Source organism: Biomphalaria glabrata, chromosome 7 (genome assembly GCF_947242115.1).
Source record: "Biomphalaria glabrata chromosome 7, xgBioGlab47.1, whole genome shotgun sequence".
Lineage (NCBI taxonomy): Eukaryota > Metazoa > Mollusca > Gastropoda > Planorbidae > Biomphalaria > Biomphalaria glabrata.
The window spans coordinates 3,151,825-3,167,060 of NC_074717.1; the positions used below are offsets into that span (position 1 = coordinate 3,151,825).

Here is a 15,236-nt window from a genome sequence, read left to right on the forward strand (position 1 = left end):
ACACAATAAAACATCAAATTACATAGGCTTCAGTAATATAGGTACGTTAATATGTGTATCTGAAATTCATTTAATAATTAGTCAACGGTAATACTGTTATACAGGTAGATGTGCAATATAAATTAGATCAATATTGTGTACTTTTTTTTTTTTTGTGGTTGAGAGGTAAACCAGCGCTTGGCTTCCGAACCGGAGGTCCCGGGTTCGAATCCTGGTGTAGACTGGAATTTTCAATTTCGGGGTCCTTGGGCGCCTCTGAGTCCACCCAGCTCTAATGGGTACCTGACATAAGTTTGGGAAAAGTAAAGGCGGTTGGCCGTTGTGCTGGCCACATGACACCCTCGTTAACCGTAGGCCACAGAAACAGGTGACTTTTACATCACCTGCCCTATAGATCACAACATCTGAAAGGGGAACTTGTTTTACCGTAGATTAAGGGAAGTCATTCAAATTGAATCTACTATGTTGTGCACCCTCTCCGAGAAAGAATCCTGTTTAAGCGAATGTATATAGAGACTTCCACAAGACATTCTGTGTAGCAACGGATAGCGCGAGGCTCAGTCTGGGTTGGGATAAGCCTAATGTCAAAATTAAGTTTTTGTATTAGAAAATACATTCGTTTTTGCAATACCGTTTTTTTATAAAAGAAAAGCTGACAATGCCGTTTTTTTTTTGAGTCGCGCATATGATATAGGATTGACTATTGACATTTAAGTCTATTTTTCAGAAGATTTTAATAATTTAAGATTTCCAGGACTTTTTCGTATATTTTGCAATTTCAACAGATTTCCAAGAGGTTCTGGAAAACTAGGAGGTTGTGAAAACCCTGCAATTATATATAAGTTATAATGTTTTAATCTTATAATTTACATCTAGAATTGTGGCGGGGCCTATGGAAGTGCGGCGCCCACTGCGGTCGCATAGGTGGCAGTGACCTAAGGCCGCCACTGTGTATAGAATCTTATCTTATAAAATACAGACGTTACTTGAAATAAGAAGATGAAGGTAGATGAAGTGGTAGAGGATTCTTAGGGAAGAAAAGATAACCCAGACTGTATCATGATGTACATATGTAATTACTCTCACGCGTGAGCTAGAAAAAAAAAGAAGACAGTTCTATTATTAAAGCTTTTCTATAGCACTACTTTCATGCTTATAGCATGCTCGGAGCGCTTTGGTCCAATCTCATTTGTGGACCAGTGGGGGCTAGGGTGTAGCTAGGAGTTGGTTTTCCGTGCTGCCTTTAGGCACTCACGTAAACTCTGCCCGAGTCGGGTGTCGAACCTCGAGCCCCTTTCTAGGTAGCCAAGACAAGACAAGTTTAAGCGCACTTAGTCTCTCGACCACGCTTCCCACCAAATCATCAATATAATCAGTTCTCTATAATTGTTAGAAGCGGATGTAGTCAATACTGAGACCTCTTGAGGATAACATTAAAGTATTGTTAACTCTGATTCACAATGCACTGATGGGAACTTTTGTTGTAACACACTACCAGGACAAAGCAAGGACTACACACTTGCTGGGTGGCATGTGCTGAATCTTTGTGTGATTTGAATAAGCCAGTTACTAGAGCAACTATTATAGCTGCATTTATTTATAGAAAGCAATCCAAACATGTGTGTTTGTGTGCGAATTGTTGTACATGTATATGCTGTTCTTTCAGATCTGAAGATTAATGCACCTGAGCCAGACTTAGGCTTATGTAAACTAGGCAGCTGGAGTCAAAGCAATTTTTTTAAAGAAAAGAAAAAGAGAAACTTTTGACCAATGTTCCGTTTGGAGTACACTAGGTTTTAAATCAATTGCTATCTCTCTTTTTTTTCAATGTTTATTTAAAATGTTTCTATTTCCTTGGGGGCCACCAAACTCACTTCGCCTAGGCCCTCTAGCCCAAACCTGCCGCAGGACGACGTAGATAGCAGCGGCCAGAGTTCAAGCCCAGGACTGACTAGACCAACAAACGACAGCCCAGAGCACAGACCAACAGGGCCATTCAGCAATACTGGTGTAAATTAAATTCTAAAATCTCTTACATACAAGTGTTTCATTCTACTATAAAGAAATTAACTTTTCGATAAATAATGATTAATAACCTACAAAAAGTGAATACACAATACTTTGCATTTGGTCAACCTGAGATTTAAAGACTCGAATATTGTCAGTGCTGGGTGCTGACAGTGCCAGATATGTTTTACTGTAAAGCACTGAATACATGTTTTATGAAGTCGTCATTGGCATTTTTTTTTCTGTAATAAGCGAATGTTCCGGCTTATCCAAGTATATGTCAAAGATACTAGAGTTCGATGGACTAAGGAATGTATCGTTTTGGATTGCTGGTGGGCCTTTTATGCAAAGCTTAAAAAATCCTTCTTTAAAAAAAAAAGAAGAAAGCTTCTCTAAAGGTGAAGAACTCCGTTCTTAAAACTATATCTACCAATAATGTACAAGTTATTTCATTTATTCGATATCTAACAAGATAATTAATTACCTATAATTAATTAACTAATTTAGTATTTTCTTTATTGATTCATGTTTTTGCTAGGTACAATAAATAATTGTTTAAAGTATCAACTTGATCAGAGAATGTGTGAGGGAGAAATAGCAATTATTTAAGGGGACTAAACCCAACAAATTTAGCCATATATCTAAATACTGAAGTATTGGTTTCCCTTGTTGTTTTAAAACAAAATAATTAATTACCAGTAATCAATTGTCTAATTTGTTAAGTTTTTAAAATGGATTCATCATTTGTCTAATTCGTTACTTTTTTTTTATTGATTCATGTCTTGTCTATGTCAATGAATAATTGTGCGAAGATTTAGCTTGATTCGAGAATGGGTATGGGAGAAACATCGTGTAAATACTATTTACCAGACAGACCAGAGTGTTTTGAAAAAAGCATTTTAAAAAAGGAGAACAACCTGGATTCGAACTAGTGGTTCACGCCTCCTCGGGCCGACGTGCTAACCACTCTGCTAGTGAGGTACTTATGACTAGAGAAGATTGTATAGTAATTTATTGTTTGTTTCAATTTAGAGCGGCGACCTATAAAGGGGACTAATTCATCTTTACCACCACATTAGTCAAGTACATTTTCATTCCCTTGTTCGAGATACCAAACAAAATAATTGATTACCAATAGCTAATAAATTAATTGGTTAATTTTGTTATTGATTCTTGTGTTGTCAAGTAAAAGAAATGATTGTGCAAAATTTCAGCTTGATCTGAGATTGGGTGGAGAAATACCAGAGTGAGTTGAAATAAGCTTTGTACAAAAATGCAACGCTAACAATGGACTAAAGATATATCTAGTTTGTTTTTGTTTGTATAATTCCCAAAACGCTCTACGTAATTAGGCCTCTAAGATGATTTCAAGAATCGATTACAAACCAAAAGTTGACACGTGACAAGAAAAGAGGTTCTTAAAAGACAGTCCGCTTCTGACACCACAGATTCTTGTAACTTAATGCAGTTACATCACATCGACAAGATGTTAGTTCAAAGTGTTGTACCCTTGCTTGTCTTGACCATGCTTTCGGGTAAGTCTGATTTGTATTATATGCAATCTGCGCAAAACGTTGGAAATACTTAAAAGAAAAGGGAAACAGCTTTATCTCTAGATTTAAATAATTTTAGGCAAATTGTAGAATTCTATTGGAGGCCCCTTCCCGCGTGTATAGACTCCATAAGAATGAGTACTAATGTACATTAAGGTGACGCATGAGTGTAGCCGGGAGAGGGGGTGAGGTGCTACCTACTCCCCGAAACATGATGTGCAGGTTTTTTTAACTGTTGGTTTGCTTTAAGTGTCTTGCATTGGATCAGTCAGTCATCATGACTGTAGAAGTAAGCAAAGTAACAGTTTTTTAACAGTAGTATAATACTAGTGTTTACCTTTATATATTTACATAGTCAGTTCGACCGATGGGTGTTATTCTTCTGATTTCAAGCTGGTAGAAAGAAGCTTAGTGGAAGAGCTATTGGCGGAGAGAAATTTGGGGAAAGAGTATGCCTCTCTGGTTCTCAATGACAAAAGATATCTTGAGCTAAATTATGAGTTATACAAATTGGAAGAAACTTTAAAAGTGGATGCGTGGCACGGTAAGCAAGTATTTCTATGCTCAAATGATAATTTAGTTATTGTAGTAGTACTAGTAATAGTAGTAGTAGTGGTGATAGTGGGAGTAGTGGTAGTAATAGTGGTAATGGTAGTAGTTGTGGTAGTGGTAGTGGTAATGGTAGTAGTGTATATAATGGTTTAGGATAGTAGTGGTGGTAGTGGTAATGGTAGTAGTGATAGTAATGGTAGTAGTGTATATAGTGGTTATGGTAGTAATGGTGGTAGTGGTAATGATAGTTGTGGTGGTAATGGTAGTAGTTGTGGTAGTGGTAATGGTAGCAGTGGTGGTAGTGGTAATGATAGTTGAGGTGGTAATGGTAGCAGTGGTGGAAGAGATAGTATTTCTAGAAGTGGTAATGGTAGTGGTGGTAGTAATGGTAGTGGTAGTAATGGTAGTGGTAGTAATGGTAGTGGTAGTAATGGTAGTAATGGTAGTGGTAGTAGTTATGGTAGTGGTGGTAGTGGTGGTAGTGGTAGCAATGGTAGTGGTGGTAGTGGTAGTAATGGTAGTGGTAGTAATGGTAGTGGTAGTAGTAATGGTAGTGGTGGTAGTGGTAGTGGTAGTGGTAGCAATGATAGTGGTGGTGGTAGTGGTGGTAGAAGTGGTAATGGTAATGATAGTAGTGGTTGTAATGTTGATGGTTGTAGTGGTGAAAGTGAAAATATTTCTAGAAGTGGTAATTGTAGTAGTGGTGAGGTGGTAGGATGATCTTCACTGTAATCAAATCTAGTACTTATTACACATACTAGAAATGAGTACATGATACTTGGCCTTGCGCTATTTAGTCTGGGAATTTCGCGCTATTGTGTCGGCGCTAGTTTGTCCGCGATTTTTTGTCGGGTAAACAAAACCATAAAACCGAGCCCAAATAAAAAACAAACAGCTCTGTATTTATCCGAAGCTTGTCGACAAAAACAAAAAAAAACAAGCGCAAAAACAAAGAAATGTAAAGCTGAGTTTGAGAATTAAAAGCGACATGGAAATTGTTAGTGGCAAGAAATTGAACACTGTAAGTAGAAGCAACAGAGAACCCAGTAGGTAAAGACCGAGGTGGCAACAGTGAACCCTGTAGGAATGTGAAGGCCGAGGCAGCAACCGAGAACCCTGTAGGACAGAGTCAGATCCTGATGTGAAAAACGGATATTTCTGTTTATTCTGATCGTCTTACAGCTCTGTTTACACACAAAGAGGGACACCACTCCACTTGACTTTAGATTCTTTAAAGTATCCTCAATCGATTGGGCTTGCATGGTCATATACACAGGACGAAAGAGGAACGAATCCCGATAATCAGCCATTAACGTAACATAAAGCTGGTCGCTCATTTCAGATATTCGAAAAGAATAGCACTGATCATCGATGTTGACTATTGGGAAGGCCAAAACTAGACAGCACCATGTAGAGACATATGGTAATAATACGCTATGGACAGCGGATACGGATCATTCTAAGCTACGAAGCAAAGCGCGACAAACGGAAAGTGGCCGCATTCTATATGTAAAATATACCAAGGAAATAACGAGATGCCAAACAATTCAAAATATTAAAAAAAAAAAAGCATCAACTTAATCCTTCTGTCTGTCAAGTCCGCATATCCGCCGTTAGATGTAAAACCAAAACCAGCAGTTGACCTAAAACCCAGAAAGCAAAAAGATCGGGTCAAAAGACATTTTCCACTCGCTTCTCAGCATGTTTAGATCGAACCCTAAAAGACAGCAGAGAGATGACGCGGCTCTTTTTTTCTTTCTTTAACCCTTTAGATGCGTACGGTCGTTTAGCCTCTAATCTAATCACTAGAATTGTAATTCCATTTTGTATGCACACATTGTAAAAAAAAAAAAAACTCAGCACTTTAAGGGTTAAAGGAACCATTGAACACGGATGTAATTATATAATTAAAATTTGTTTATCTAATTTTTTTTTTACAGCAAACGATCAGAGAAATCAAGTCTTTGGTATGTATTTACTTAACTCTTTCTCTCCTAACTCACGATGCCAACGCTGATTTGACTCTCATTAAACTAAATTGGATTTTGGATTTAAAAACTTGAATTTGTGTTGTGTAAAAAAGAGCATGCATTCTCCTATAATTAAATACCAAAAATAACATTTTCTGATAACAAACAAAAAGGTTATTGAAGCTTAACCCTAACAGGACACAGTGAAATACAAAAGAAGAAAACGAATAATACTATCGGAATGAGAAAAATAATTACGGAGGGAAAGAGTTAACTCAGTCTGATATATCTTACTGTCAGAGTATTCTTGTTGGAAGTGCTAGACATTGTCACAAGTGCTCTTGTTGAAGATTGTTGAGATGTGCTAATTCGTCGATGGTGCTAAAATGGTGTATGACTTTTCTTGAGATGTCAGATGTTACAAGTCACTATAACATGCCGGGGATTCTGTTAGATGTATATCTCTAGATCCAAATGCTATCTTAGAGATTCATTAAACGAAGATCCTTTTAATTCAAATACAGAACTTCAACTCAACAACTAAGAATCACTGCATGTATAGAATATACAAAACAGACTGTATCAAATGAATAGCCCTTTCAAAACTTAATAATAAAATATATTCAGATTAATACTAGATCTAATAAAATACAAGATTCTGTTAGATGTATATCTCTAGATCCAAATGCTATCTTAGAGATTCATTAAACGAAGATCCTTTTAATTCAAATACAGAACTTTAATTCAACAACTAAAAATCACTGCATGTATAGAATATACAAAACAGACTGTATCAAATGAATAGTCCTTTCAAAACTTAATAATAAAATTTATTCAGATTAATACTAGATCTAATAAAATACAAGACTTGTTACTTCGAGTTACAATTCAAAACTAAAATACGTCTTAACTCCATGAAAATTTCTCTACAACTGCACCTTCTAGATCGCGCGTTTTCTAGCCTCTTCTTAGACGCTAATCTTTAACCTTCTTCCCTAGTGCTAATAGAATGGGTTGCTTCAGCTAGCCAGGAAAACCAGTGACTTGGCAGAATTTAAGTTATTGGTTAATATGCATGACTGAATGCATGACGCGTAGAATGTGTGTAATCATCTTCTTTTTTGAAGTAACGTCTGTATTTTATAAGATAGGATCAAATTATTTCCTATAAGATGTCATGCTATTGATGGAAGAGTGTCAGATTACGTGAAATTTTGACACTTGACACGTGCGGTACAGGCATAGATATGTTAAGTTATTTAAACTAGACCTCGGCTTATTTAAATTGATACGTGACACTTATATATTTGTAAGGGAGGCGCTGTGGCTGAGCGGTAAAATGCTTGGCTTGGGTCCGGGGTTCGAATCCTGGTGAAGACTGGGATTCTGAATTTCAGGATTTTTAGAGGCTCATGAGTCCACCCAACTCTAACGGATACCTGATTTAAGTAAAGGCAGTTGGTCGTTGTGCTGGTCACATGACACCCTGCTCCTTAACCGTTGGCCAAAGAAAAAGATGACCTTATTAGGCTTATTATCATCTGCCCTATAAACCGCAGGGTCTGAAAGGGGAACTCAATGGGGTCTTTAGACATGCCGCTGAACATGCATGGCAGCATATTTTTTTTTTCTATTCCAGGAGGTAAATGTAAGAAATGGTTCAATCATATGTGCCTTGGAGGTAAGTTTTTTTTTTTTTTTTGTGCATTTGGTACATTTGGTGTCTTTTTCAATTTCTTTGATTATGCACTTGTCAAAAACTCGTTTTACTTCACTTTCTTCACCAATATATGTATGCGTATTATTTTTATAATAGTCGCAATCTAATCTACACTGCATGGAACCTGGAACCAGCAAGGAACTTAGCTGATCTCAAAAATTGCTCCAACGATTTTCCTAGAAAATTAACAGTTGATGTATATAGCTTGGAAAAGAATTACTAGCTACTCAAACTTCACTCATGGATTCATGTATTGATACAAACAATTTACATCTAAGGTCGCAATGGAACAAATATCAATGGCTCATAATAAAATATATTTTCTATTGATTAACTTATTCTTTGAATGACATATTGATTCAAAAGTTGTTTTTAAAAATATAAAATAGTTAAAGCGTATTTCTAATTATTCATAACCAACTACATTCCAATGATAGAGCTATAAAACACATTGTCTAGTTTTGGTCCCTTACGACACCTTTCAACACCTCACTATTGTCTCCGGCAAACAACTGACAAACAGACACATAAACACTCTTTTGTTCCCCTGGCAATCAAATCATTAAATAACTGAACAATCTGGTATAAACTTTGTCACATGTAAATTAGGAGTGAGTCTCGTGTGAATGTACACTTTGGTTTCTTATAGTTATAATGTTTTTTGTTTGGTGTAATGCACAAATTGTAAGACAAATTTCCATACGGACAATAAAGATTATTATTATTATTATTATTATCTATTGGAGCCGAACATGGTAATCCGCCTCTGCGAGTTGCTCCCTGTGGTTGCATTTGTATTTAACCAGAAATCTCTCGCTAGCACACAGCACAAGCCCTGTAAAAATTTCTTGGTCTGCCCCAAAAACTCTACGCTATATAACTGTGATGGGCAAAATATGGCCCGCGGGCCAAATCCGACCCGCGAAAAAAATTATTTTTCATTTACATTAATTTGACACTGTGTATAGAATCCAAATTAACGAAATGGAATTTCACTAAAACGTGGTTTGTTTATTTTTAGTTTTTTTTTTTAAAAAAAAAGGGGGGGGGGTGAAATAGTGTTGTCTACATAAATTTTAAAGCGTTGTAAAAGTTATTCCTAGAGTAGAATTGAAGATACGGCAAGTTTCCGCTCAAGTTTGCAAGGGGTCTGAACATTTTTGGCCGCCCCTCCCCCATGTTGTTGGTCGGTTGTTGGCTTGTAGCTCCAAATAGCTAGTACAACTGAACCGATGTAGGTGTATTATATTTTTAAATAAATAAACTTGAAATAACAAATTCTGTGTAAACAAAAACTTAATATAATTGTTATTATTCACGATCTCTGGCTAGCACACAGCACACGCCCTGTAAAAATTTCTTGGTCTGTCCCAAAAACTCTACGCTATATAACTGTGATGGGCAAATTATGGCCCGCCGGCCAAATCCGACCCGCGTAAAAAAAATGTTATTCGGCCTGCCACATGTTTTGTAGTAATGAATAAAACAAAACAATGGGACTCACAATTTTTAACAAAAAATTGTTTATGAGCGTTAAATGTAAAACCAGTGCTTGATGTCACACTAAAACTTGTAGAATGTGTGTACAATGTAAGCATCTATATATGTTTCTGGGCAGATTTTTCTTTTTAATAATAAAACTTAGATAAAAAGTCTGACGGATAACGGTCTCAGTTCACTTTCAAATAATTTCGACCTAATTTAACAAAGTAAAAAAAAAATAATTATTATTAAACCACTCAAAGCTTTACATTTTGCTCTAGTTTAATTTGATATCTTTCAACCCCAAATTTAATTTCTATATTTTTATGGCTTGCCAAACTTTTCACTTAAAGTATTTGGTCCAGCTCCCCAAAAAGTTTGCCTATCACTGCTATATAGCCTACAAACAGAACCGGTCTTGATAATTGGAGCCCCGAGGGCCTTAGCAAGGTGGCTTTGGTGGCTCCAAATGAAATTTAAAACAACGAAAATATTAAAATTACGCAAGTTATTAAAAACCTGCCTATCTAAATCGACAAGTAAATGACATTTATATATCGCAATTTCCGTAGTAGAGAAAGAGTTAGACTAGTAAACATAAAGTCATAGTAGAGACTAGTAGACATTTAATATAAAGTCATGGTAGAGACTAGTAGACATTTAACATAAAGTCATAGTAGAGACAGAGTTAGACCAGTAAACATAGAGTCATAGTGGAGACACTTAGACCAGTAAACATAGAGTCATAGTGGAGACAGAGTTAGACCAGTAAACATAGAGTCATAGTGGAGACAGAGTTAGACTATTAAACATTTAACATAAAGTCATAGTAGAGAAAGAGTTAGACTAGTAAACATAAAGTCATAGTAGAGACTAGTAGACATTTAACATAAAGTCATAGTAGAGACAGAGTTAGACCAGTAAACATAGAGTCATAGTGGAGACAGAGTTAGACCAGTAAACATAGAGTCATAGTGGAGACAGAGTTAGACTATTAAACATTTAACATAAAGTCATAGTAGAGACAGAGTTAGACCAGTAAACATAGAGTCATAATGGAGACAGAGTTAGACCAGTAAACATAGAGTCATAGTGGAGACAGAGTTAGACTATTAAACATTTAACATAAAGTCATAGTGGAGACAGAGTTAGACCAGTAAACATAGAGTCATAGTGGAGACAGAGTTAGACTATTAAACATTTAATATAAAGTCATAGTAGAGACTAGTAGACATTTAACATAAAGTCATAGTAGAGACAGAGTAAGACCAGTAAACATAGAGTCATAGTGGAGACAGAGTTAGACCAGTAAACATAGATTCATAGTAGAGACAGAGTTAGACCAGTAAACATAGAGTCATAGTAGAGACAGAGTTAGACCAGTAAACATAGAGTCATAGTGGAGACAGAGTTAGACCAGTAAACATAGAGTCATAGTGGAGACAGAGTTAGACTAGTAGACATTAAGTCAGTTGTTTCATTATGGTCGGTATCGTTAGTTATAAATTGTTATGTTTTTATAACCTAGAGGCCTATAGAATTTCTATCTGCATTTCTGTTCACAGGAAACGGAAAGAGGTCACTGGAAGACCTGAACGGATCCACATCAAACCAATCAGCTATAGGAGGTGAATATTTAGTTTAAAGGTCATGAGGTCAAATCCGGTTAGTTTGACTAGCTGTGTTTTACGACTGAATACTAAAATACAAAAAATAGAGTTCCGTTAAATGAAATCCAAAAAAAAAAAAATAAAAAATAACAATAATTAAAATTGTGTATTTGTGAATGATTAATTTTTAAAAAGCCAAAAGTCAACAATTGGACTTAAAGCGGCTCGGATTGATATTTGAGAATTCCTCCTGACGCCAAAGCGTTGGTACAGTCAAGGGACATAAACAAGAAGAAAATAGAAAAAAAAAACCTTAAATAAAAAAAACAAAGCATAAATTAAGCGTAGTTATATCAGTTTGGATCAGTCGTGTAATTAAATTTTTAATAGATCTAAACTAACAATAACAAATCTCTGCTATTACAAATATTTGTACCCACAGTTTTCTTCTAGATTTAAAAGGCTTATCATTGGAATATTATACATTGTAGTAGAACTATTCTAATCTATACATTCTATTGGCCAAGAATTATTCATTGGATAATCGGGAGAATAAGAAGAAGAACGGGGTGGGATAGACATATGTCCTCTTTTTCTTATCAGAGACTCATTAGTTATTAAGAAAAAAACAATCACTCTAAAGACTTGGACTTTAAGTTGTCTAGAGGAGGTATGGTCGTTTTAAAATGCATTTCAAATTTTTTTTCCTGTTACTGTTGTTGTTGCCAATCTTAGACATTAAGTTTCTCTTTTATTTCAGGTGTTGAAAAACAAAGAAATCCAGCAAGTTCTAGTGGTCAAGCGAAGGTCATGTCCAAAGCGTCATTCGCAGTTATTGTTCTTTGTCTTCTTGTCCAACTATTCAAGCGCAGATAACATTAGTATTAATAAAGTTACCCTATTCCATTGAAAATAGATTTTTTGTTTTATGAAAATAATTTTAGATTTTTTTGTTTTTAGCGGTCCCGAAAAGGGAATAGCCGTAAGCCGATATTAGTTTTGTGACGTCGGTCTGACTGGGCCTAATATTTACCACAGTGACTCAGTTGTCAGAGTCGGCTGTGATTAATAGATGGCTATATGGTTTGTTTTGGAGGTTGTATCTCCTAGGGCAGTGTTTTCCAAAACTTTTTCCTTAAGAAAACACTTCGTACAGTCTGAGGAGTATTTAAAGAAACTGTTTGCTTATTTTTTATTTTATTTTTTTTGGAGAGAGATTAATTAACAGCGTGGCATTCTAATGAATTATGCCAGTAGTTCGTGGAACACCTATTCAGGCTTCACGGAACAATAGGGTTCCGCGGAACGCAGTTTGAGAAACACTGTCCTAGACTCTCGAACAAAGCTATGACGAACATTTTGGGCCTTCACCGCAAATAGGTTTTTTTTTTCATCACGTACAAATCAATAATGACAAGGTTACAAAGACAGTTTGTGTGGAAACACAAACTCAAAATCAGCCCCCGAAGAGGTCCACCCAGGCAGGCTTCAATATTTTGAGAAAGAACATCCAAATGAAATTATATCAAAGACAAATGAGAGATGAATGGAGAAAGAAGGTTAACAGATCTTGTGTAGTGCCCCAACGGTCCCACAGATCAAAGGATAGGTGTAAGTGAATGTAAAGTTAGATGTGTGAACCTGGCCTAACTAGTTCCCCTTTTAGACCTTGTGGTCTATAGGGCAGATGATGTAAAGTTCATCTGTTTTTGTGGCCTACTGTTAGCGAGGGAGTCATGTAGCCAGCACAACGACCAACCGCCTATACTTTTCCCCAACTAATAATAATAATAATAATAATTTTATTTATAAAGCGCTGTTAACAAACAAAATGTAGGCTCAAGGCGCTGTAATAACATTACAAACACAAACACGACAGCTAAAATGACAGTTAATCTAAAAAAGTTTTAAACAGATAGGTCTTAATGTTCTTCTTAAAAGTGGTGTAGCATGTTGTCTGTCTGAGATAAATGGGGAGTGAGTTCCAAACCTTTGGTCCGTGAACTGAAAAAGCACGCAGACCGTAGCTTTTGAGGGAGAAACGTGGCACTACTAAAAGCGTTGAGTCCATTGAGCGCAGGGCTCTCTGGGGGACATATGGAGTAATCAGTTCGCTAAGGTACAAGGGCATCTCATTGTTATATATACACTGATGACAAAGTGTGGCGACCTTGTAATCGATTCTCGCCAATGGAGCGTGCGCAAGAGCGTAGTAGCAGAATCTTGTCTAGTTTTTTTAAGGACTTTTCGAGCGGCGTTGTTCTGTATACGTTGCAGCTTGGCTATTTTGTCATCAGGTATACCTGCTAGCACGGCGTTGCAGTAGTCAAGGCGGGAGAGTATGAATGCCACAGCTAGCGTTTTTGTTGTCTCTGTTGTTAAATATGGTCGGATCTGGCCTAATCTGCGCAGCTGCAGATAAAGACCCTTGCAGAGCTGACTTATGTGTGGGTCGAAAGATAGTGTTGAGTCGAAGAAAACTCCAAGATTCCACACTACATGGACATAAGGAAGCTGGCAGTTCGTGATAAAGAGAGAATCTGTGCTTTCAACTTTTGAGACATTGTTCCTAGTGCCAATCTTAATTATTTCTGTCTTGTCTTCGTTCATCTTGAGTTTTATTTCAACCATCCAATCGCTCACCCTTGCAACGGTACTACTGATTTTCTGTGCCAGATGCGACACCTCTGAGGATACTGAGGAGTCGTATAACTGTGAGTCATCGGCAAAGAAATGGTATAAGATGCCGGTTGGCCGTATGACACTGCTGAGTGGATATGTGTACATAGTGAACAGTACTGGGCCTAGAACTGATCCTTGGAGTACTCCGTACTTCAAAAGTAAGCTTGTTGATTCCGTCCCGCTAACAACGACACTTTGGGTGCGTTCAGTCAGGTAGGATTCAAGCCACTTTAGGACGACTCCTGCTAAACCAAAAGTTGCAGAGAATCTGGCCATCATAATTTCATGGTCTAGCGTATCAAAGGCTGCGGACAAGTCCAGCATGGAAAGAATTAATATGTGGCCTTTGTCGGAATTGTGAAGTAAGTCGTTTAGTACCCTGACCACTGCTGTCTCTGTGCTACGGAACTTCCTATATGCAGATTGAAATTCTTCCAAGAGACAGTACTGTTCAAGATGAGAAAGAATTTGCGATAACACGATGCGCTCCAGAAGCTTTGACAGGAAGGGAAGATTTGATACCGGACGATAGTTTTTTAGACATTCCGGGTCAAGACTGGATTTCTTTAATAAGGGCCTGACAAGTGCATGCTTAAATTATTGTGGTACAATGCCTGAAGTCAGTGAAGAGTTCACAATGTTAGTAATTGTAGGTACAAGCTCATCTAAACATTCAAGGAGCAAGGAAGTTGGAATAGGATCAAGGTCACATGACTTATTTTGAATCTTTAAAATAGTACTTTTGACATAATCTTCAGATGTCAGGTACCCATTAGAGCTGAGTGGACTCAGAGACGCCCAAAGATTCCAAAGTTGAAAACCCCGGTTCGAAAGCCAAGCGCTTTACCGCTCAGCCACCGCGCATCCCCTGGCCTAACTGATGTCTTATAATTGATCTAATTGTTTTTAAAAAGCTCAATCTCTTATTCGAATCCTCAAAAAAAAGAAAAAAATTTCCGCAATAAAGAAATTGTTCAGAAAAATAAAGTTTATAAGATTACTATTCATTTTAAATTAGGTTTAACTTATAATGCATACTAATTAGCTTTTTCTCTTTAAAAAACTGCTTGCATAACTGATTTTAAAAATTAGATTTTTCGCTTTCAGAAAAAAAAAGTAGCCGTTGCATCAGAACTTTGAATGGTCTAAAATATTGTGATGTCGAATTTTCAATATCTTTTCTAGTTTACGAGATCTAAACGGGACGGACGGACAGACGGACAGACGGACAGACATTTCGCACAAAACTAATAGCGTCTTTTCCCCTTTCGGGGGCCGCTAAAAATGAATACTTTGCGTACATCTAGACTAGATCACCACTAATCATAAATACGTATTGTAAATCCTAAATATCGCCACTTATCATAAATACGTATAGCCACTAACCAAAAAAACGTATCGTAAATCCGAAATACCGCCACTTATCATAGATACGTATCATTAATCCTAAATATTGCCACTAATAATAAATACTTATCGTAAATCCTAAATATCGCCACTAATCATAAATGCCTATTTAATCCTAAATATCGTCACTAATCATAAATACGTATCGTTAATCCTAAATATCACCACTAATCATTAATTCGTATCGTAGATCCTAAATATCGCTATATTAGTTGTTTTGGTAATTTTGGTATCCAGCCTTGCATGGGATGGG

The 15,236-nt window shown here is 36.6% G+C and overlaps 2 protein-coding genes across 4 annotated transcripts in view; one reads left to right on the forward strand and one right to left on the reverse strand.

The window, feature by feature from the left end:
• The window catches only part of LOC106067795 (uncharacterized), a 262,134-nt gene that overhangs the window by 98,035 nt on the left and 148,863 nt on the right, over positions 1-15,236 (reverse strand). The gene's annotated exons all lie outside the window — the stretch shown is intronic.
• Positions 1,640-11,807, forward strand: LOC106067797 (uncharacterized). Of its 2 annotated transcripts, none has more exons than XM_056034304.1 (6): positions 1,640-2,339; positions 3,916-4,104; positions 6,053-6,079; positions 7,722-7,763; positions 10,850-10,912; positions 11,655-11,807. In XM_056034304.1, exons 1-6 carry the CDS (start codon positions 2,216-2,218, stop codon positions 11,768-11,770), a joined length of 561 nt encoding a protein of 186 aa, XP_055890279.1. In that variant the 5' UTR covers positions 1,640-2,215; the 3' UTR covers positions 11,771-11,807. The 2 variants fall into 2 exon arrangements, with proteins under 2 accessions (XP_055890279.1, XP_055890280.1); XM_056034305.1 differs by lacking the exon at positions 1,640-2,339 and adding an exon at positions 3,457-3,542.